We start from the raw sequence: 23,411 nt of genomic DNA, 5'->3' as shown, positions 1-23,411 counted from the left end.
ACCTGAACAATTCACACACAACAAAAAAGACTACACTACAGCCAGCTCTTCAAGAAATGTTTTGTTTGTACCAGCCATTAACTTCGGTATTTGTCACATTACAGAAAGACTTAATAGCACCTCAAATTTTGGGAAATTGTATTTTCCAGGAGTTAAGGGGAAATACTTCTTCCATGGCAAACCAAGAGCCATTTCTACTCCCAAACTCAGCTATCTGACTGCTAGGTGACCATGACCTACCTAGCCACTTAGCCTCTAAAAAAGTTTCTGTGTGAGGGCATTTCTGAACATTGAAACCTGTGGTTTGGAAGAACTTGCCTTTACAGAAACATACACAGGCTGAAATGAGACAGCTGGGAATGTTGGCTGGAGTGCTCTCAGAGTACCTCACTTCTACTTGGACTATGCCACCTACTACCTTACTGTTAAAAGTACCAGCATCATTACCACAAGCTATCAGCTGGTCTGACAGACAGATACCTTGAAGAATTCTCCTCTTTATGGAGCTAAAATAAGACACCATGCCAAAACCATAAACCTACATTTTCAGTTGTTTCTTCTGCCACCTGAGTGGTAAGAGCATAAAACCAGGCAACGGCAGAAGCCAGTCAGTTTTAACATTGAGAACATCCTATCCATGGAAAATGTGCTTCTGCTGCTCGCTTGACTCCGTGTATTATTTGCTGCCTCCTCACTGGCAACGGAAAACTTACCTAAATTCAAGTGTACAGTATCCCACGATATCAAGATTTTACATCATCTTTCTAATTCCATTAGCTTTAGCTAGTTTAGCCTGGCAATATCATTGCCTCACCTCATCAGTGCAAAATTTTTTAAGGCAAATGCCAAAGACCAGTAACAACCATTTTCTATGGTCTTGAAGACTAGAGACCGAAACGTCAACGTCCTATTTTGCAAAAGGTTTCAAGTTTTCCAAAGAACAACCTTTGTGCTCTTACACTCTGCCCCAGGTTCTACTCCAAACAGCTTAGTTTCACACAGCTGCATTAACAGAGCTTTCATGTTTGCCAGACACAGTTTTGACTTGAATCACTTTAGATGTTATTGTTCCTGACAGAAATGGATTTGTCATTATCTCCACAGCCAGTCATCTGTTACCATTCTGACTCGCATCTCCTTTCTAAGGTTCTCCATTACTGTATAAATTATCACATCTATTTTCTCAGGAAATGACACGAGGTTTTAAACTCTATTAAATGCATCAGAAGACCAGCCACAACATTAAAAATAAATTTTAATGTTAAGTCATTTTTTGATCATTTGCTCTGACATCCAAATGTGCTGGAATTTAAAGTAGTACTTTAGGGACACACAAGTGCAGATAAATCTTTATTGCCATAACTTTTTCCAAAAATGAGCATTGGGCTTTTAATAGGTTGTAGTTTTATGCCTTTATATGTACAACATTACAACTGCATATTTTCATCATCATGAAGTTAGTGATACTTTGATAACTCAACACAGTGTATTTATAAAATGAATTTTTATCAAAATACACTTTTCACTGGGATAATAAATAAAATCCTGCGAAACCCACCTACACAAAGTTGATTTTAACTCTGGTAGAACCTGATGTGGTACACAGTCCATTAACTACTATGTTTGCCCCTTTATCCCCCTACTGATGCTCATCTTCTGGGGTAAGAAAACATTTTCCCCCCCCTGTGGTGGTGTGACCTCATTCAACATCATCTTCAGCCAAGCACTGTGCACTTACAATTCTCTGTAAGAAGGAGAAAAACTCATTCACAATTACATAAAATTGACAGTAGGCAACTGATTATCAAGCAATGTAATTTTACACTGAACATTAAGCAGTGTACTTACTGAGTAAACTGACCAATCTTAAAAATGGTAATCTATTTGACATAAGTTTTGAAGTCAGTTCTGCAGAAATTATATACTGTGCAATGCCTAATAAAGCCAAAGTCAGATAAAGAATATCCCATCAGCCTTGAGTGATGACTTCTGAGTGGTTTTTAGCACTGCTCTCCAAGGAAACATTTTTGCTCCATTGTTTCCCCCGGCCTTTACATCTTGCGTACCTGACATTTTCAGTGTTTTTACTAATTATATGGACCTTAAACTGAAATGCAACCAGGCCTGAGCTGTAAAGAGAGCTGACTGATGCACAGCATTGAGTCGCTACTGTATGTGAGGTAACATCATTAGGGAGTAACCTTGTACTTCCAAGAATGTAAAATATGTTACTTATTTTACACTAGACTCACCTGCTAGCATATTATCAATGTTACCTGTGCAGTACTCAGCTAAAAAGGGGGGGCATTTTATACACAGCACTACAAACATTTATTACCAGGAAAACCCTCAAGCTTCTCAAACTCTCATGTGTTTTGGTGCTAGTTAATTAACATTTTGTGTTTCTATCTGGCCCAGAAGCATTAGGCTAGCAAAAGCAACAGAATAATTGTAATGAACTTTCACAGCACTTACAGACATATAATTAAAAAAAATAAAACTCAAGACCCACTGCAAGAAAGCTACTGCTTCTCTTACCCCCCATCATGTATTTGAGAAACCTGGATCTGTTTATAGTAGCAGAGCTGCAGTCAGGTGTCTCTACTTCAGAAGAGCTCAGCATCGCCTACACATGGGAGAAGTTTTGCATTTCTATTTTACCCTGTTTGGTATTAATGCTACTATTTAATGCTTCAGGTAAAAAAAATGTTTATCTTAGTCTAACATTATTTTAATGTACAAAAATCATATTACAAAAACCAACACTCAAGACTGATGTAGTGGAAAAGAGAAGCAGTTAAATTATTTTCAAACCAAACCAGGGAATGTTTCACATACCTGGCTTATTGTAGGGAGCTTAGTTAGAAGCATTTGAAACACTGGCGGTGGAAGAGTCTGCTGTAGAACTTGTAGTAGCTGCTGTGGCTGTCCACACACAGCAATGGCATTGGTCAAGTGATCAACACCTTTCTCATATTCACCTGTGTGAGAAATCATCATGGTTTGAAATCAGCCTTCTTTCACACTGTAAAGTATCTACATAAAACATCCATCCATAAACAGTGGATTCAAATACTGAGAACCAATCCATGCTATTCTTTCCTCCCTCCTTGTTGGATCTTCTGAACACAGAAGGTTAGACACAAGTAAATGGATATCCCAAGGTGAATTTGACTCTCCAGAAGATCTTAGTATATAAAAATCTTCTAACAAAAGTAAAGAAAAATTATCTTACAACTTACCCTTCAAAGAAATTATGCTATTACCTTGAGCTAGTAGTTCCTCGCCAAGCTGAATCTCCTCAAGGAAAAACTTCTGAACCGCTTCAGCATCTTTCAGATCAGGCAGCTGTAACACACACAGTAAAACTGAAGTTGACCCTTAAACATCAGTTAATAAACAAGTTAGCAGAAAACATTCTCAACTGAAACCTAATACACACAACCACATTTTTACACTGAAACTGGCAAAAAAAAAAAAAATTAGAAGTGTTACCACCAAGTTAGACATACACAAAATGTTTATGAAAACCAGACTCAGAGCTCTTTATCATTGCATCACAAGTCTGTAGAGAGACAGGGCCTAAAATACCTCTCAGGTATTAAGTACACATTTTTGTAGCAAATATAAATTCTAAAGTGTGTTATGTTCATCACAACTGTATTTCTTACAATTGGTTAAGACGAATCTACCTTTCCTTCCAGGATCCACTGGAGAAAGTGAAAGAGAAATCAAATACTTATAGCAAAAAAAACTATAAAGCTCATTTGTAGGTGTATCCCATCAATGTTTTTCAAGTCTCAAAAGTCTGCATATAGTACAAAGAAGAAAACACCATTAAGTTTCACAGTAAATGTTGTACTTTCTAGGATGCATTTTCTATCTGACACAAAAAAGGTACAAACATTTCATATGGTTATTTTTTATTATTAAAAATAACTTAAGATTGTGTATTTGCAGAAGTGTATGCAATGCTGGAATCAAAATAGGTCTTTAAACAAATCTTACAAATAATACAAATTAAACACCCTTCAAAATAGCACTGCATTATTGAACACAGTATTACCTTGGAAAGCCCTGCTCTCTCTTTGGCAAGCTTCTGTTTCTTCCTTCCTGCAAGAATAAAAACATCTTACATTTTTAATCTGCTATTAAAAAAGCCTTCAGAGTATAGTTCAAAACCATGAACAAACCAAATTTATTTTCAAAATAAGAAATGGGTAATATGTTCCAAATCCTGAAGACTGAACACAAGGCTCCAACCCACTCTCTGCAACATGAGGTCTAATGAGGGCTGGCAGCAGCACACCAACTCAAAATGACACCAGCTGTGCAGGGCCTGGGGCAGAGCACACCTCACGCGCTAGAGGCATGAGGAAGGAAAGAGAACTGGAGCAACACAAGATTTCTCTAAGTGATTTCTAACCATCATAAGCCACAAGAAGAATGACCTACAAGTCAAGTCTGTCTAATTTTGACCTATGTAGTGCACCATCCACAGGAACTTCAGCAGGTGGCAGTACTTAGGTCTACCTTCCAAACTGCTTTATAGCAAAGACTTGGGAACTAGATGACAGGTGGCAGCATCTCATCATGCCACAGCAAGAGCAATACTAAAGCACACATCTTTCAAATCTGAGGACAGCAAACACTTACAGATTAAACTGCCAAAACTAAAGGCATAAAATTGGTCTGCAACATAAAGTTGCACGACTCCAGCAAAACTAGTGTAGTTAAGATTGTAGAGCTTGCTTTTAATGCAATTATGCAGGTATAAACATACTTTATAGCAGCTATCCATGTAAGAAAGAAGAATTACAGTAATACTGGTGATTTCCTTACAATAAGCATTTTTGCAAGTCACCAGTTCATCAACTGAAATAGTTACAACAACATAACTTTTAAATACAGCCCGTGGGTAAACAGCTGTAGTCTTACTATTTATTTGCAGTGTCTGCTCAGTGAACATTTATGCTGACAAAGAACAACTGCCACATAGCACTAATTTTTCTTCTGAGACAATTTTACAAGCTAGAGATACTTCCAAATCTTAGCAGTTTGGAGTAGCAGTTTTAATGGCAATGGATTTTAAATTTGCAATTTTTCACATGATTAAGACACTCAGGAGGGATATGTGTTAATGTAACATGAAATTTATGGACAAGATCAAGCACACTTTATGTAAAGCGAGTTCACATTTTAACTACATGGAACACCCTTTTACCTTCTACAATACCTTCATCACCCTTAGCACCTGAATTTTGACAGCGTTGACTTATGTATGTTATTTTACATCATCATATACAGAAAAATGTGTCATATAGACAATTTTATCATTATGATTGCTTTCAATATTAAGGAAGAATTTATCTCTTGAAAGTTGTTACCTTTAATTAGCTCACTCCAGGTTTTCTGAAACATTAATATGCGCAAAACTTTAAATTGCACTATTTTGCTAATACATCAAATCAAAGAGATTAAATAAAAATTTGAAAAAAGTAGCATCTGAATGTCTATCAAAGCTGTGTTGCAACTGTAGTGCATTCAGTGAAAATACCAATAACAAGTATAAAGAGTAACAGCCTAACACTCATACATCATTTTCAGAAGAAAATTTTGTTTTCTAGGTGTGACTATGACATCTTCCAAAATATTACAAGTGCCAGTCACCACTCTATGCATTCAGAGATGGGAAAAAAAACAGGCTGGTAACTGTATCTATTTATTAAAAAGGTTTTGATTACTGACTGCACACATATGAAATCACATGCTTCAACCTGATAAGAGTAAAGAAATGTGAAGAATCATCATGCTTTTAAAACTGAACCCTAATCTACAGAATTACTATGTCATTTTTCTACTTCTTCTTGTTCTTCATGTGTTTTAGAGGTCTCTTTGTAAGTCCACTAGCTACAGCAGCTAAAAAAAGCCTCTAAAGGATATTTAGGAATTCTTCCCATACTGGCTGGGAATATTTAGTTTTAAAATACATTTGCAAAACCAACAGAAGTTACATCTATGATACAACCAGCAAAAAGCAAGGGCGTGGGGAGACTGAACTGCCCGCCCCCAATTTTTTTTCTTTTACTTCAGGAACCTCCAAGAAAATAAAAAACTTCCCTCTTTTCTAAAGACAATATAACATTTTTTAAAGGGTAAGGGCAATCTTTCATAGAAGAAATCCCAGTTAATGCAGAAATGCACATGATTCCATCCAAAACAGAAAGACAAACTGCAGCTCTCAAACTGCACATGACTTGCAGGTTCTTCAGGCACAGCTCTTGTACAGGGGGAGCAAGTTTCAAACGGTGAGCTGCCCGCAAGCTTCAAAACCAGTTCCACAACTAAGCCGTTCACACCTGCAGCTTCCAGCCCTGAAGTCTGCCCCCTGATCTCCTCTCACTCCAGGCAGGAGCTCTGAGCAAGGTTCAGCATGGTCAGAAATGGGCTATCTCTGAATGAAGAGATCGATGTCTATACAGAGACAAGAGATTTATGATTGTGCAGAAAGAACAGCTCTGTTTTATACATTCAAGAACATTAAGAGTAAACACATCTAAAGTCTTATCATCTGAGAATATACCTGTGGAAATGAAGCAGCTCCAGATAACTTTGCTGTCTTGTGGTCCCAAGATTAAATAGGACATGCCCCCAAACTAGCAACATGAAAGTAACACAAAACCTGCTAAATCAATATGACTAAGGCATAAGGAAAACTGGAGTCCAGCAGTTTATTAAGCCCCCTGGGAATAATTTTTTTTTTTTCCTGAAACCTGAATCTAGTTGTCTCATTTTTACCGTGGGCCTCTGTAATGTAAACTTTGGTTCTAACACAGCCCAATGACATGTACAGTTTAACTAGGATGGCAAAAAACCACTGGTTCTGCATTTGCCAGCACGTGCTTGATCAGACAGAACAGGCAACCCACTGACATGTAGTCTCCTGTCTTTTGGTGACGTTGCACCATAAAGGCTGAAAAATAATCTTATCCTAAGAATGCTACTGGAAAAGATCTGCTGTAAAGATGGCTTCAAGTTTTTCATCAAATACCCCTACTATTGCCCAAGAAACATGTAGCTTTATCTAAAGAACTGCAGATGGCTCCTTGACCTTTTTTGGTCAAGTGTTGTACAGCCTAAGCCTTACTACCCAACAGTAGAAGCACTGTAATTATCAGACCACTAGCACGACTAGAGAATCATTCATACTGAAGAATCAATTACAAGAGCAAAAAAGAAAAATAAAATTAAATTCCTTAACATTATCTAAAGCCTTACAACTAAAAGCAGCCCAGTGCACCATGTCCAAGGATCCTAATGACAACAGCCATCCCCTATCAAACCACAACAGTTTTCCATTTTAAGGAAAATGTTAATTACTAATCAGAGCAAGCCTAAGGTTTATGCAGAGCATTCTGGACAGAAGCTCAGATAATTAAAACAATGGGATGCAAAAATCACTCCCAGTGCTTCTGCAAAAATCGGATGTAATTGAGTAGCTTCTTCACGATGTATTTATCACCCCAGGAAGAACACAGCTGATTACACTGACAACAGCCCAGTTTGCTCCTGCAAGACAAGCACACACCAGTTTTTTAGACTAAGAATTGCCAAGGAAGGACTTGCACTGCGGGGCAAAAACTACTTGGAAGACACACAAGGAGCACGTGCCCGAGATCCCACAGACACGAGCGAGGGCCTGCAGATGAAGCACTGCAAAGACATAACTGGGTGTGGAAGAGCTCTCAGGAAGTGGAATAAACACACTGCTCAAGAGTCAACACTGGTCACTCAACAAAGTCAATCCATTAGGGCAGAATCAAAGATTTTAAGTCGCATTCCAATACCATCAGGTAAATATTTATTTTTTACCCATCTACTCGTGAAACTCCTCCATTCATGAAAGTGCTGATCACACCACGTTTACTTGCCAGGGAAGCCCACCACAGTGGTAACTTCTTATCTTCAGATTAGTTATCAGAGGAATACTACACACGCTCCCACGACAGAAACAGCCCAGAACGACAAATATCACCTCATTTCTTGTGACTCCCTTGATTACCTTGGGTGAATTAAGGTACTCACGCTGATAGTTACACTTAAAACCTCACCCCATTATTAGGACATTTAAGTAAGTGTTGAAGACGTGAAATAACGAAGAGCCACGGGAGCAGAGCTCTACATTTTGGATTAATCACCGGTTTTCTCTGGCATTCATTCTTACCCTGGAAGCTAAAGACGGAGCTGCCAGGAGGGTTAAGAATGCGGCAGGTGACATACCCGAGGGCTGCCGCCGGCCCTGACACCAGACACCGCGCTGCTTCACCTGAGCGTCTTTCAAAATAAAATAAAAAAGCACAAACAAACAAAGAAAGGCTGTCGCATCGCTGCGCTCGCAGCACGGGTAACGCGGCTCGAAAGACAAGAAAGAGGGCGGCGAGCGGCCCCGGAGGCGCCTTCCCGGGCGGGAACCACCGGGGACCCGGGAGCGGCAGGAACGGCAGGAAACGCTCGGACAAGAAGCCGCGTCCCTGCTTTGGCTGAAGGGAGAACGGGAGGCCGCGGCCGCCCGGGCACAGCGCACCGGGGCGAGCCCCTCCCGCCCGGTGCCGCCCGGTGCCCGGTGCCGCCCGGTGCCCGGTGCCGCCCGGTGCCCGGTGCCGCCCGGTGCCCGGTGCGGAGGGCGGGCGGGGGGTCTCGGGGCGGTTCCCCCGCGGGAGGCCCGGGCCGGGCCGGGCCGGGCCGGGCCGGGGGGCGCTGCGGAGGCGCCACGTGCCGCCCTCCCGCCCCTGCGCGCGGGCCCGGCGGGCGGGGCCCGGACACTCACGCTCCCGCAGCCGGTTCTTGAAATTCGGGTCGCTCCGCCTCTTGCGGTCGAAGTAGATGCAGTAGCCGATGAAGAGGGCCCCGCACAGCCCCGCCGCGATGGCGCCGGTCCTGCCCACCATCATGGCGCCCGGCGCCCAGGGAAGGCCCCGCGGTCCCGGTCCCGGTCCCGGCCCCGCCGCGCGGCCGGCGCCGAGCTCCGCAGGCACCTTGGGGCGAGCGGGCAGCCGGAAAGGGCCCCTCGCGCTTCCGGCGGCGTCATCAGGCGGCGCCGGCAGGGGCGGCCGCTGCGGTGCCTGCGGGGAGCGGCCGCAGCAAGGCCGGGGGGCCGTTCTCCCCGCAGGAAGCGGTAGGGCAGGAGGAAGCGGCCTCAAGTTGCGCCAGGGGAGGGTTTGGTGGGGTATCAGGAAAAATGTCTTCGCCGAAGGGGTTGTCGGGCACTGGGACAGGGTGCTCAGGGGAGTCACCATCCCTGGAGGCCTTTAGAAGGTGTGCGGGTGCCGCACTGAGGGCCAGGGCGGAGCGGTGGAGGTGGCAGTGCTGGGTTAGTGGTTGGACTTGGCCTGAAAGGTCTTTCCAACCAAGCAGTTCTGTGGTTCTAAGGCAGGGCGGGCCCCTGGGGTGGCACACACAGGCACTCGGCCCCGGGCAGGAGAGCTGCTGGCGACAGGACAGGCCAGCTGCGATGCTGCTGCACCAGCACCATCTTTTCCTTACCCAAAACACCTGCTGAACTGAAGCTTCACACGAGCCACAACTCCACAAGAAGGAATTCAGCCAACCTCTGGAGCAAGAGCCCAGCTGAAGGTGCATTCCAGGAGCACACTGGTCAGAGCAGGCAGGGCCCTGGGTGCAGACACGAAGCCACACACCCCAGAGTGAACACCACGAACCACAGAGGCTGTACCAGCAAACAAGATTTATGACAGAACACTTGTATACATCAGTATTTATAAGGGACACTGTTACATGTTTGATTTTTACCAAAAGTCTGTTTGTTCTCCCCAGATTTTTTCCTAGGACCAGGTTTCAGTCTCTTTGGTTTGGCACTCTTCTTTAACGGCGTCGCTTTCTCACCAACAAAGGAATCACTAGAGCACCTCTTTTTCTTCTGCGCTCTACCCGCTCTGTCCTGAGGAGCAGGAGATGGATTGGAGCTTTTCTGGGGCACTTTCCACTTCTCCCCACAGCGCTTCACTCGAATCTTCCTTCCCAGCAGAACAGTCTCGTTGAGCTTCAGAGCAAGATGCACAGCGTCCGTATTCTGCAAGAACAGACCTTCAGTTTGAAAGCAGTTTTACTTCCAACCAGCTGCTTGCAAATAGTTGCCTTTCTTTAAGTTTCCCAAGCAAGATCTAGCTACAGAGCACGCTCAAACTGCTCTGTTTATGGAATAACATATCTCTGCTGTGCTCAGAACTACCAGGATACCAGTGCAGACCACACAATGAGGCACAGATACTTGGAACCAGGCTCTAAAACAGCTTACATGATAGGTGAGTGGCAGAGGCAGAGAGATGAAGAAAATCTCGGGGGAAAAAAGGGTATTTGGCTGCAGGAAATAAGGAAGATGAGGGAGACTGCTGTGTAAAACCAAGCTGTACTGAATCCAAAGTGGAGAGCTAGGAAGCAAACAGCTGCAGGAAAGAATTCCACTGGTATTTTGACACATAAGAAATGGGAGAACACTGCAGTTACAGCAAGTGAACTCATCTGTCCCTCCTTTAAGTCTTTTCCCTTAAAGTTAATTTCCTTTACCCCAGCGTTTTACAGCTTTTGTGTGTGAACAACCTAAACCAGTTTGCTTTGTATCTGCTTCCACAGAACCAGTTTTCCAAGCTGCATTGCACATGTACAACCATGCTACCATTTAATCCCATATACCAATTAAAAAAAAAAAAAAGACCAAAAAATAAATTAATTCAAATACTCCAAAAGCAAACCCCAGTGCAGATGCTGACCCCCCCACCCTGGAGCCCACCACCACTCACACACCTCAAAGAGAACGTAGCCGAAGCCCCTGCCCAGGCCGGTCTCCCGGTCCCTCACAACGCGCACGGCCACCACGTCTCCACAGACGGAGAAGTGCTCTCGCACGGCGTCGTCGCTGATGTCTGCAGGCAAGCACAGCAACACAGGTGCCTCCTCAGCCAGACAGGCAGCTTTAGAGGCCTGGCCCAAACCCAAAGATGTTGTACTTACCAATTCAGGTAGACACACGTACAGGTATGACATGCATGTCAGACCTATGGACGTACATGTAGGTACACACAGAGCAGGGCTTCAGAAAATTCCTGACTATGCAGACTTTATGAAGGGCTATTTACTTTGACAGTTACTGCCTCTCTAGCTTTGAAGAGTACAGAATCACAAAGAATGAAGGCAAAGACCAAAAAGCATTTTTCAAGTAATTTCATTCATTGTTTGGACATAGTGGAAATTAAGACCTGTGCTACATTTTTGTCACTCTTCATACTATCATCTCCTTCTGAGAATTAATGCTGATGATAATAAGCTTTATCTCTTTGACTGAGCTATGAATTTTAGCTGAATGGGGGAGAAGGGATTTACAGTTCCCAACAAGAGTTGCTACACAATTATTCTGTAAAGGACAGATGTCTGAGGCTTTCTCAGACTCATGCTCATGCAAACACACAAGTGCAATGTACCAATACAAAAATACAGGTTATTCTCTTTTCTGGAGAGCTATGCCTCATACTATGGATAACTCCTTTACAAAGATACAACTGTATCTCTGCTAAGGGGAAGGGCTGAATTCAATAGTACATGTTTAATGACAGCAATGGGACTTAGATGTGCTGAGAAAGGTTCAAGCTGCTGAACTCATCTTCAGAGCACTGCAAATGTCCAAACTGTTTTTTCTGCAGGATGCACAGAGGAACATACAGCACTGGCACAAGCTTGACACAACAGGCGTTAGCAATGTCACCACAACCAGATTTGCCACCTAGCCAGGTTTTCAGATAGGCAAGTTTTAGGCTGAAGTCCAGAGCCTGTTTGTTCCCAGATTACTGTCAGCAGCATCTGATGCTGGCTCCATGTCAGGCCACAGGCACAGAGCACACCCTCATCTTGTATTTTTCTGCACCTGCACCACCCCCAGTTAAGCACCCTGACTCCGTTAATACCCTCATATGGACCACACCTGGTGGCAATCCCTCCATCTACTCTCCAGTCTACTCAGAAGCAGCTGAGTATTCATCAGGTACTGACAGGAGTTACACAGTAAGCACCTCCACACAGGTACGGGCCGATTGCCAACAGCTGCCTGGACAGAGTCACTCAACCCTGTGCCTCACAGACAGCATCAAAGCGAGAAGCCATCGCTGCATATCACTTGGGAGTAGTTCACAAACAGGTCCCAGTACACCTTTCACTGTTCAGAAAGCCATGGCCTATACAGTTTAGTTGTATTTCTTTTAAAAAAAAAAATTAGGAGACAGTAAGAACTAAAGGTGCTTGCAGTTCTAGCTACAATAAAGGAAACAACCTGCTGAATTCTGCTAGAAACTTAAGACTCCTTTAGGTGTTTCAGTTAAAAAAATAAAATTGCTATTTAAAAAATAAATTCCAGTAACACATACTTAGCTAACTAAACATGCTACTCTAAATATTGGTAAATAAAAAACGCTAAGTTCAACCTGTTCCATAGATGTTAAGTAATAATGCGTAACAATCCATTTTAGACTTACCATATGAGAGATTTCCCAAGAATACAGATCGTTTGTTGTCATGCTACAAAACCCAAGAGATACAAGACAGTAAATTATTTGTTACAGAGAATAAAGAAAAACACATAAAAACAAAAAAACCCCATAACAGAACAGGGGTTTTCTAGTCACACGTTACTTACCGAACTGTTTTTTGATGCAATGTCAACTCTGATGTGAAATCCACTGGCAATTTCTGTTCCATTTCTTTTGTAGCCAAAAGCAAAAAGTTTTAAAAATTAAGTGTTATGTACTTTACAAGTCTCTGAACAGCATTATTGCAAAAGCAAATCTACTTTAAAGTTTGAAAAAACATTCTATTCTGATTCAAGCAAAAGAGAAGAGGTAGTTAAATGTATGTGATTTACCTCTTCAACTAGGAGTTAGGAACAAAAACTGAGACTTACTCATTTAGAGCCTTAATGGCGTCACATTCTTCCTTAAACACAACATATGCATTAACAAACTTCGCGTTAGGGTGCACCTTGTGCCTGGAACATGAAAGAGACACATGTTTAAGGAATTCTGATGGTGTGCAGTGCACAAGCCCTTCTTGCTAAACACATTTATGCCCTCTCTTGTTTCATGCACAGTAACAACTTTATTTCTCTTAAAGGTCAAGCGAGCCCCTTACGTCCAAGGGAGTCTCACTGTTCATCTTACACAGCCTGTATGTGCACCCTGATCAAGCTCCCTCAGCTTATAAACATACCCAAAGGAATTAAAGACTATTAGCATCTTCCCCCTTCCTAAAACTAAGAAATGCAATCTAAGATAAAAACTACTAGTATGCCAGGCACATAATTCTTTTTCACTTGTCAAGAAAACTTGTAAAAACAAAAATGTAATTATAAAACTCAAAGAAACACAAAAGAAAAAAATAATAATATAGCCAAACGTGACAACCAATACTTAGAAGCTATTTTTGCCTTGAAAATTGAAGCACAAAATTCACAAGAGGAACCTACTTTATTGCTGCTAACTTTTTGGATGGAGTATCCTCTGCTGGAACCTTTAAGATAAAAAGAGCTTTAGTTAAGTGGGCCTAGTGCCCATTTATCTCAAACATTTGTTCTTGAAGACAAGGAGGAATTCAAACACAGGTACCATTCCCACCCAAAGCCAGTAGCCAGTACAGTGAGCAAGTGACAAAAGTGGCTATTCCTAGAGGTGATCTAGAAAGACCTCAGAATTACACAACTTGCCTTTCCTGAGTTCCAAGACTGTTGTATTAAACTATTTTAGAGAGTACACTGATTTCCAATCCATGTCTCTTTGCTACTGTGATTTTAAAACAGGTAAGTGATACTTTAGGCTAAACGAGCGATAATAAAGGCATTTTTCTTTCAGAGAAAATACATCTCCAATAAAATCAACTGCTGCTACAGAAAGAGTAAAATGTGATGAAAGATGCATCTTTGGTAAAATCTCCAGTGCTTCTTCTAATACCTAAAAATACAGACCCCCAAGCCCACTGCTGAACTAATGAAGATAAAGTCCTTATGCAAAGCCCTCTAACATGAAAAAACATTTTTGTTACATAACATGAAGAGAAAATAACCTACCAAAGACCGGAATCGAATGGATTTTATTTGTCCGTACTCTTTAAAGAGAGATTTCAGTTCCTAAACAGAAGATATTGCCAATATTCAATACATTTCTGCATCCTGGTAATAAGAATTATTGTTAAATATTTATTAGTATTTACACTATTTTCATTTTACTTATACAAGGCTCACTGAAGAGCTATGAAAAACAGGCAAGTAGCTTGTAACTGTTTCTGGTTTTTGTGGCAGATTCTTATTCTACAGATTGTCAAAACTGAATTCGTACCCTTTACTATTGAAGCAAGGATAAATTTTATGCAACCATCTGAAGTATTACTTGCATTCAAGATTAGAGGCAGACTAACTTAGTAATTGTAGTTCTCGATTATTAGGTTGTTTTTCATTAAAAAAACAGAAACTAACCAATTCTACTAACGAAAGAGTAACTGCATCCACTGCTGTAAAAAGCCTAACTCCAGTAAAACTAAAGAGACTGCCTCTGATAATGAGCATTATTTCCTACTTTTCAAAAAAGCAACTTTCGTCACAAATACGTGTGATGTCTTGGCTGGAAACATCCCCTCAAACTAAGGACTGCTCTAACTCTTTTTATTTCTTTCACTGACAGAAGCCACTCACATACCTGAACAGTACAGCTGACAGGCAGGTTTCCAACAAACACTGTTCTTCTGTTTACTGCTTCATCAACCACCTTTTTCTCCTTTTGTTGTTTTACAGTTGTGCCTGTATCTGAGTTAACAGCACTTTTGGGGACAGCCTGAGAAGCCCTTTTTTTCTTCTTCACTTTGTTTTGAGACACTTTTTGCTCCTCTTCTTCATCTGCCTGCTCCAAAGCCCTCTCTCTTAAAAGAAAAAGACAAGCAAATTGTAACTGATGGGAAAATAAACCCCAAGTTTTTTAGGTCAAAGCACTAAAGCCTCCAAAATAAGTATTTTAATTTGCATTTTACATCATTATGTTCAACGCAATATTTTAGACATTACTTTGCTTACTATGCATGCTAATGCTTATCATGCTCACAGAAGTGAACAAACACATCTGACCACTCCATAACATGGGAAGCTATTTGCTGTCCCCAGGAGATGGCATTCACTATGTAGTAAGAGTAAGAAAGAAAGAATGAAGGATTAAATTATTTTATATCCCCTAAAATTGGAAAAAAAAAAAAAAAATCATCCTTGCACGCTAGAACTAAGGATAAATTTAATTCTTCCCAGTATCCATCTCACTCAGAACAAACAATCCTTTAGGATCCACCTGTGCACAAACAAATCTCTATCTATCCAAACCGCCTTAAAAACACAGACAATATACAGACCTGAGGAAGCCTCTGAAAAGCCAATGACTGTAACAGCGAACAAGTTTCATGGGTGTGGAAGATGCAACGATTACACAGTGCCAGAGAGAGGACAAGATGTGAACCTCCAGCTAAAACTGAGCAGACTCCACTACCCGAACCCCCCTGGCTGTACAGAGACCAGCCTCCTGCCTGCACTGACAGCAGCTGGCTCAACCCTGAGCAGCCAGAGGAAGGCAGGTGTAACAGGAGTTCTGTGCCACAGCAGAGGACAGGAGTGACAAGGCCCACTAACTCTGCTTGGCACTTTGCTGCTGGAGTCGCCTCTGCTCCTCTGCCTGCAGGGCTGATGGATGAAGCCACCCGCAGCTGGAAAGCACCGATCCCTGCCAGAGGGAGCTCCTGTCCCAGCCCACAGCTCTCTGTCAGGGGATGTGCACTTCACAGACCCAGAACTTCTCCTTTGATTTTATTATCACTCTAGATGTTGCGGGTTTTAGTCCTACTATAAAAAGGCATCATGCACTCACCTGTTTGCCAGTTTTTTCTCTGCTTTTGAAAACTCCTTCTTTCTGGCTTTCTTTGCTTTTACAGGAGGTTCTTGTGCAACAGGTGAGCTCGGATCTCCTGACGCTTCCTCCACTTCCGCACGCTTTCTTTTCTTATTCTCCTTTAAAACACAAACAAACCCCCCCGGTCCCAGCGCTGCTTTACGCGCTGTAACTTGCGTGGAGCGCCAGGAACCGAAGCCACCGGCTGCCAGACACGGTGCTGCGGCCCCGAGACCCGCCCGCTCCCGCTGCGCCCACCCCCCCGGAGTCCCGGGGACACCGCCCCGCGACGGGCGGCTCCGCGCCCCAACCACTGCCCGCCCAGCTCCTCCGCAGCCCTCCCGCCGCCTCCCCCCGCCCCGGCACTCACCGCGGGCACCAGCACGGGCGGGGCGGCGGCGGCGCGGAAGAGGCGCGCGAGCGGCGCGGGGCGGGCCCCCGGCGCCCCGAAGCTGCCCAGCACCTGCCCCACCACGTACGGCCCCGCCGGGTCCCCGCACGGCCCCGCCGCCGGGCCCCGCGCCTCCCGCCGCGCCGCGCCGCGCCCGCCGCCCCGCATGGCGGCTGCCGGAGCCAGGGGGAGGGCGGCGCGTCACTTCCGGCGGGAGGGGCCGGGGGGGGCGGGCCCCGCTTCGCGCGGGGTGCGGGGAACGGGTCTGCGGGCGCGTGTGTCCTCTCGGAAGGGTCCTGCTTCAAGTCCCCTCAGGGGTGACACCCCGCGGGGTCTGGCCGTGTCCCGGCGTTGCCGCCCTGCCCGCATCCAGCACGGAGGCTGGAACAACCACCCGGCGGAACCCACCACGCAACCTCCCCCCGCCCCTCCAGGTAACCCCTGTACAAGGTGTGCTCCTCGTCCTGGAGCGCAGTCTACATGGAAAACATCCAGAAGTCCCCGTGCTCCCTCTGGAATACCGAGCTATTCCTTGGAAAAGAGCTTACTGAAACCCAGGGCGGGGGACCTCAGGCTTCAGGGCACGGGCGGACAGTGTTCTGGTGCTTGTGCAGCCCCCTGTGTAGCGGCTCACCTGGAGGCAAAGCTGGAAAAAGGTTAGAGAACGCAAAGGGATGAAGGGGTGGAGAGCACCCAACAACTAATCGTTTCCGTGAATACTGCTCTGAAACAGACTTGGTGTGTGTTACAAGCACAACCGGGTCCCAGGAAAGCGCACAGAGCCACAGGCAGTTACACAGTTCCTGCTTAGACAGTCTTCAGGTGCTTACAGACCACCAGAGATCATCGCAAAGCACCACTTGGCAGTCAGCTTCCTCTGGACCTGGGACCTGCAGAAGGCTCTTAAAGCCTGTAAGGATTTTTCTGATCCCCGAAGCTCAGTGCTTCTCAGGGATTCCAAGACTGTGCTCTGGGGGAGAGGAAAAGGAGGAACCAGTCGTACCTCTCCTGAACTTCGCTATGAGACAGTAAAGTGCTCTGGATCATCTTGCTGCTGCTGCTGCTAAATGGATAGGACTGGGTAACTGATCCAACTGGAAAAGACCGTTTTTTGTTAGGTTAATTCTCATACAGATAGTTTTCTCACCCAGGACACAGTGCAGCTGAAGTCTGACTGTTACTGACTCTCTGGAATTAGGCACCTAACTGGGATCTCCTTATAGACCTGACTGCCCAGAATGTATTTTAATGCCAGATGATGTGGTAAGAATTGCAAAAGACATAGAAAATTACCAGGCACTTAAAGGCTGAAGGAAATACATTTTATGCATTTTTTGAACTGCCAGTGGTAGCAGCTATGTTGGCACCAAGGATCAATGGAAGACAAAGTAAGTCTCCTAGCTACAGGAAAAAAAAGGTAAAGCACGTATCTTGATACATGCACCAGGTATCCCATGTATGGCCTCCTGGATGCCAGGAAAGGTAGGGACCTTCACTGATGGGGTCAGCCCAAGGGAACAAATTCTTAAAAAACTGGCAAGTGGCTGCTGCACCACTTGTTCTGGCGTTTTCAATCTATCTACACACGATCCAGCAATTCTGTAGTTGATATAGGTGGGGCAGAACAGGCTGAACCTTGAAAATGCATCAAAATTGCACTGGAAAAGCCTTAAGCTGATTTCAGGGACTTGTAATTGCTGAGGCTCAAGACAGGGCACACAGTCTCCAGAAACTCTGCCAGAGAGTGAGTTTGAGCTCTGTGGTGACAGAAAAATTTCATAGCATGATGGAAACTACACAGTAAGTACAAGCATTGGTGGTGACTGTAATCAAGGGAGTGGGAAGAAATGCAGGAAGCCTTCAAGCAAGGCCTGATTTCTCCCCACAGATGCAGTCTACACCCTCAGCTGTTATAAGGTCCCTTCCAACCCAAACCATTCTACAATTCTCAACACTATCAAACATGAGTCATGCAAATCTGATTCTGTCACTCAGCCAAGGTATAAAGGATAAAAGAGGGGTAGTTTGTCTTTCTTTGCCTTTCAGGTCATGGTCGGAGCAGGCACTCCAGAGTGAGAGTCCTAGGGACTGGGCACAGCCCAATCCCTGCTAGTGGGAAGCTTTCTCAGCTGTAAGCACAGCGTGCATGCCAAGCAGTGAGCACTACCTGCATTAAGCTGCATTACAATACATAATTAAAAAGAAGTCCAGATTTGATTCACTGGAACATGGGATACGACTGCTTGGCTAACAGTTTCCCAAAGGTACCTTCCTTTGTAACCACTAAGACACAAGTAAGATGAACCTGGGGAGTACAATTTACAGACAGAAGAGGTGCAATATAAACCAACCAGAATATATTTCTGACTTGTCATTGAACTGCATGAAAAGTACAACTAAAATAATCCCTGTGTGAAAGAACAGCAGAAATCCTATTTATGCAAAACATCAGTTTGGGAGTGGAGAGGTGACTGATGATCCCTCACAGAATATATGTAGAATAAATCCTCTCGTAGAATCCAAGAGTCAACAGTTGTCACATCAAAGCAAAACAGAGAGCTGATGAAGAACTGAGTGACAAGCTGAATTTGCTCTCGCTTGCCCTGATGTAGTTCCCAGTTACATCAATACCAGTTACGCCTACTGAGAAAGAAAGGCAGAACTGAACCTTTATGACTCTTGACTTTGCTAAATTTAAAACACATGTAAATACTATTCCTTCGGGAGACCCACTGAAATTATTAAAATTACTCCTGGCAGTCTCAGATCATTGGCAATGAGTAACACAGTCAATGCGTCCAAAGCTTATTATCCTTTGTTATTTATCAGCCTCATCAGTAATCTATCATTTTGCAGGTGTTAACAGTATTTTAGTCAACTCAACTACAGCCAAACATGATGTAAGCAGTAACACTAGAAGTTTTATTCTAGTTTCACTAATTTCATTTCCACTGAACCTGAACTTGAGGCAGTCAATATTAGATACTTGCTGACTTCTTCAGGAGCTTGCTTTTACGTTTTTTAAACTGAATTAACATGAATACAAAATCCATCTTTTATTCAGCCGGCGCTGCCTTAATGATCTCAATGGGCCTTTTCTGCTGAAAAAGAGGATGATTAGAATTGATCACCAAGAGGAAAATGAGGCCAATGTACCTGTTCTAGCTTATCTTGATATGCCTATTACACCTTATCAAAGATCATTTGCTAAACTGATTCTGCAGCTTGATGTAATTTTAGTGAACGCACACTATGGTTGCTTAATTAAACTGTTAGAAACAAAATCAGGGATTCACAAACTATGGCATTTTATTTCAGAGGCCTTTGCTTACATTTGTACAATATATTACATAATTCTCCATTTTCTGCAGAACCTAATATATATTTTATAGCTTTTTTCTATAAGCTTTTCCTTCAATGTTTGTCAACAAATTTTTACAGTCCTGTACAATTCTGAATACTTTGAAAACATTTTCAATAAAATCAGTTAACCTTAAGCACACACTACGAAGACTGAAAATGCTTTTCTTAGAAAAGTCAAATGTAAAGGATTCTGACACTCTAGCATCTACAAACAAAATGCTTTGAATTCTTACATGTTGTATTGCCAGAAAACAAAGAAAAACATGCCAGCCCCTATTTCCCCAGGCAAAGGAAGTACACAGAACTACAATTAAAACAGTAAAACAATCTGTACAATAAAGTACTGTGTATTAACAGTGCCAGGTATTAAATAGCTTCAATGAACACTTCCGCAATATACAAATGTCTTACAAAGGTATATAATTAACAGGAGAGAGCTTGGGATCCATAGAACATAAAATCAATACAAGTGAAAAGAGTTTGAAGTTGGTTTTGGAATTTGTACAAGGCATTTAAAAAATTAAATGTCTACCACTTGGCTAGCTATTTATTTTAAAAACAACTACCCTTTTGTGGCAGTGTTCATATCAGCAATCACAAATTGTAACCTCACACCTTACTCTGTCTTGAAGTCCTCTCCTTGAAGCTCGTAATAAAATAAGCATTACAAATGAAATATTTGTTGCTTTAAGGGAAAAGAAACATTTACAAGAAAACACAAAAATATAACTGTTATAATCCATTATGAATAAATATACACTTTAAACTGGCTAAATACAATCTTTATACATTAAGATTTAATACAGTTTGTTAGCCATTTTCTTTCTTTTTCATAAGGTATTTTATCAAAATTAAAAAAAAATACTGTTTTATAGAAAAATGGCAAAGTACAGTAGTTTCATTCCAATTAACGGGTTCTTAAAACCCAGAGTAACCTATTTAAGCCTAATTCAAACCTGTAAACATTAGTCAGTTTTCGTTGTGTTGTTTTGTTTTTTTTTAAAGGAATCCTTGTATTTGGTTATCAGGACTGGTGTCAAACATCCCACTAACTGCAGGTTTTGAATTGAATACATGTGCTTGACGTATACAATTAAAGCCACTATAAGGTGACTTAGCAGTTAAAAAACAATTAGCTTGTACAAATGAAAATAGGTTCAATATTTGTCATAAATAAATGGAAAAATATCAAATGTTCCAGCTTTAACAAAATACCAGGGAATACAGTAAGCCTTACCACATTTGTTTAGATCAACCCAACAACTATATGCTTATTGTACTGTCTCTACAGGCAGTGAACAGCCTCCATTTGCCACAGTGGAAGGCCTTCAAGTCACTGGACTTACAATTCCCAGACAAGTTGGAAACAATTATTGCTTGAGGAAAAGCAGTTTGTTGTACTTTTTCTTCATAAAAGTGCACTTAAGTGCAAAGTTAGCTTGTCAAGAAACAACTTTAAATACAAAATAGTGCTTGTCTGAATTTTGTGCCACTGTGCAGTATAAAAAAAAAAACAAAAAACAAAACAAAAACAAAAAGAAAGAGTGGCCCTCAGCAGCCATTAAGTGCAAAGTGCTTTGGCAAGTCCTGCTGTCACCTGCACTCAACTGACATTCCATTCTGTGACGAACTTGACATAGATGGTTCTGCTAAAGTTAACATAACTGCAGCTGTTATCGAACTAGAGGAAGGTGATGAGGAGGAAGATGATGTAGTAGCAGCACCTGCACAGGAGGAGTAAAACACAGGTTATAAAGATATACAAACTAAGCAATAAAAATGTTTTCCCATTAAACAATAAGCTTTGATATATACTGACTCCAGCAACTAATGCCTAGTGATCGGAAAGAAAAAAATATTCCATTCCCTAGTTTTTGTGAGAAATACTAAGAGACAGCTTTGGCCATGTGCAAGAGAGCATGGCATTGCTGCTTGCAGCCCTGGTTTAGCTATAAAATCTTACTAGATGTGGCATTTCAGTCTTTTTCTTACACTCAGTGAACTCTTAAATGTGCACATAAACAAGACATGGAGAAAATAATCCTTTCAATGCTGCTGGAAGCAGGCACACAACAACATTCCCTACAGCACTAGGTAAAGCAGCTTCAGGGAAATTGAAGACTTAATGTATGGTCTTCCTTAAATTAATAAATCACTTACCCTAAGGGGAAAGCAATAAGACACATAAGCAATACTATAGCAAGTTATTGTGTAACTTGAAGGAAAGTTTTAAGTTATTAATAACCTTAGATATTTTGTTCATTTGCATAAAAGTTTATTTTTCTGTATTTTTTTTCCTGTATAAAGTAGTTCTGCCTAAACAGAATTAACAAGATTGCAAGCCTTTTCTATGTTTTTTCCCCTTACCTACTCACTGGATATCTCAACAATACCTTCTACAGATCATAAAATAATGGTATACAGTGTTTTAAACCAAACAAACAAAACCACACTTCTAATGGCACACACATCTCCCTAATAATTATCCAATTCTTGTTAATGCCTTAATAACACACACTTTAGCCCTCTAGAAGTACAACTTAGTTCCAAGCACGTACTTTCTCGCTCTTTTTTCTTTAAGCGCTTTCTTCTTCGGTCAATGGAAGCCACCTCAGATTTCAAGGACAGGTAATGTTTCCTGATTTCCTGCAGTTTTTCTTGGAGAACTGTTATGCGCTCGGCGCTACTCAGATTTTCCAAGTCAGCTGCAAGTTAAAAAAATTCTGTTAATTATTGTATTGCAGCATTTCCAAAAACTTCTGAATTTCAGTGACATGGTAAGTTCTCAAATCTTAGTGACGTGCTTTGAGGAAGCAGACAGCAAAGCCAAGAAACACAGCAGCACCATATACTGTTATATTATCACAAAATTTGTTCATTCTTTATTATTTTCTAACAGATACTACCATAGATACAACTCCCTTTTTTAAGGAAGTGGGAGAGGAAGAAACGTGTGTGCGTTCCCCACCCTAAGGGAAGAAAAAATAATTAAGAAAGCTAGTGAAAACACAGGAGTCAAAACTAGTTTTGAGCCCTTTCTAGAGCCTAATACACCAAAAAGGTCAGTTCTGCCAGGCTTGTCTTGGCTGTTACAAAACTAACAGGTTACAACAGGAATATGAATAGCTGTGAGGTGGTTCTAACAGTCCATGGCATATGGGCCATAAGGTATATAACTATACAGGACCTCTGTGCTGGCACTTCACACAGGGATGTGTAGAATCATAGAATGGTTTGGGTTGGAAGGGACCATAAAGATCATCGAAATGCAGATACGCCCCTGCATTTGCAGGGACACGTCCCACAAGACCAGTCTGCTCAGAGCCCCATCCAACCTAGCCTTGAACACTTCCAGGGATGGGGCTTCCACAGCTTCCCTGGGAACCAGTTCCAGCGTCTCAGCACCCTCATGTTAAAGAATTTCTTCCTAAAGTCTAAGGGCAAGGAAGGAAGGGCGAGGAGAGGTAAAGAAGGTCATTCCCCTTCATTAGGGACAAGGCAGAAGGGCAAGGCTGGACACAGCCAGCACAGGAGCTGCCCCTCTGGCTGTTTCCATCTGGAAGCTCCCCACAGCTTGGCACGCAGCTGTGGGAGGCACAGGCAGGGGGAACTATCTCCGTTCAGTCCCTTTCAGCCACAGGTGAGTCACACACCAGTAGCGACATGCCAGTCAAAGACATTTA

The 23,411-nt window shown here is 42.6% G+C and overlaps 3 protein-coding genes and 1 non-coding gene across 7 annotated transcripts in view; all 4 read right to left on the bottom strand.

Annotated features, from left to right (window-relative positions):
* Window positions 1-1,337: 1,337 nt before the first annotated feature.
* Window positions 1,338-9,067, bottom strand: TOMM20 (translocase of outer mitochondrial membrane 20). Of its 2 annotated transcripts, XM_051614171.1 has the most exons (6): window positions 8,828-9,067; window positions 4,067-4,113; window positions 3,267-3,348; window positions 2,839-2,981; window positions 2,539-2,626; window positions 1,338-1,744 (listed from the first exon to the last, which is right to left on the bottom strand). In XM_051614171.1, the coding sequence occupies exons 1-6, from the start codon at window positions 8,949-8,951 to the stop codon at window positions 1,716-1,718; spliced, it is 513 nt and encodes a 170-aa protein (XP_051470131.1). In that variant the 5' UTR covers window positions 8,952-9,067; the 3' UTR covers window positions 1,338-1,715. The 2 variants fall into 2 exon arrangements, with proteins under 2 accessions (XP_051470131.1, XP_051470132.1); XM_051614172.1 differs by lacking the exon at window positions 2,539-2,626.
* Window positions 8,134-8,268, bottom strand: LOC127383438 (small nucleolar RNA SNORA14). The gene has a single exon (XR_007889206.1). It is a non-coding gene; the product is annotated as a small nucleolar RNA SNORA14 (small nucleolar RNA).
* Window positions 9,068-9,730: 663 nt separating the features above from the next.
* Window positions 9,731-16,546, bottom strand: RBM34 (RNA binding motif protein 34). Its single transcript, XM_051615230.1, has 10 exons — window positions 16,345-16,546; window positions 15,954-16,093; window positions 14,748-14,967; window positions 14,123-14,182; window positions 13,526-13,569; window positions 12,965-13,048; window positions 12,701-12,764; window positions 12,540-12,582; window positions 10,822-10,940; window positions 9,731-10,090 (listed from the first exon to the last, which is right to left on the bottom strand). The coding sequence occupies exons 1-10, from the start codon at window positions 16,531-16,533 to the stop codon at window positions 9,770-9,772; spliced, it is 1,284 nt and encodes a 427-aa protein (XP_051471190.1). The 5' UTR covers window positions 16,534-16,546; the 3' UTR covers window positions 9,731-9,769.
* A 3,110-nt stretch (window positions 16,547-19,656) lies between these two features.
* ARID4B (AT-rich interaction domain 4B) overlaps window positions 19,657-23,411 on the bottom strand; it is an 87,175-nt gene continuing 83,420 nt past the window's right edge. For all 3 annotated transcript variants that reach the window (XM_051614119.1, XM_051614121.1, XM_051614120.1), the window contains 2 exons: window positions 22,287-22,433; window positions 19,657-21,452 (listed from right to left, as the gene is read on the bottom strand). In XM_051614119.1, the coding sequence (XP_051470079.1) occupies window positions 21,322-21,452; window positions 22,287-22,433 (278 nt within the window). In that variant the 3' untranslated portion in view covers window positions 19,657-21,321. The remainder of the gene's footprint in view (window positions 21,453-22,286; window positions 22,434-23,411) is intronic.

The sequence above is a fragment of the Apus apus genome, chromosome 3, assembly GCF_020740795.1.
Source record: "Apus apus isolate bApuApu2 chromosome 3, bApuApu2.pri.cur, whole genome shotgun sequence".
Taxonomy (NCBI): domain Eukaryota; kingdom Metazoa; phylum Chordata; class Aves; order Apodiformes; family Apodidae; genus Apus; species Apus apus.
Note: the sequence above shows the minus strand (reverse complement) of the source record. Positions and strands in the feature narration are given on the sequence as shown.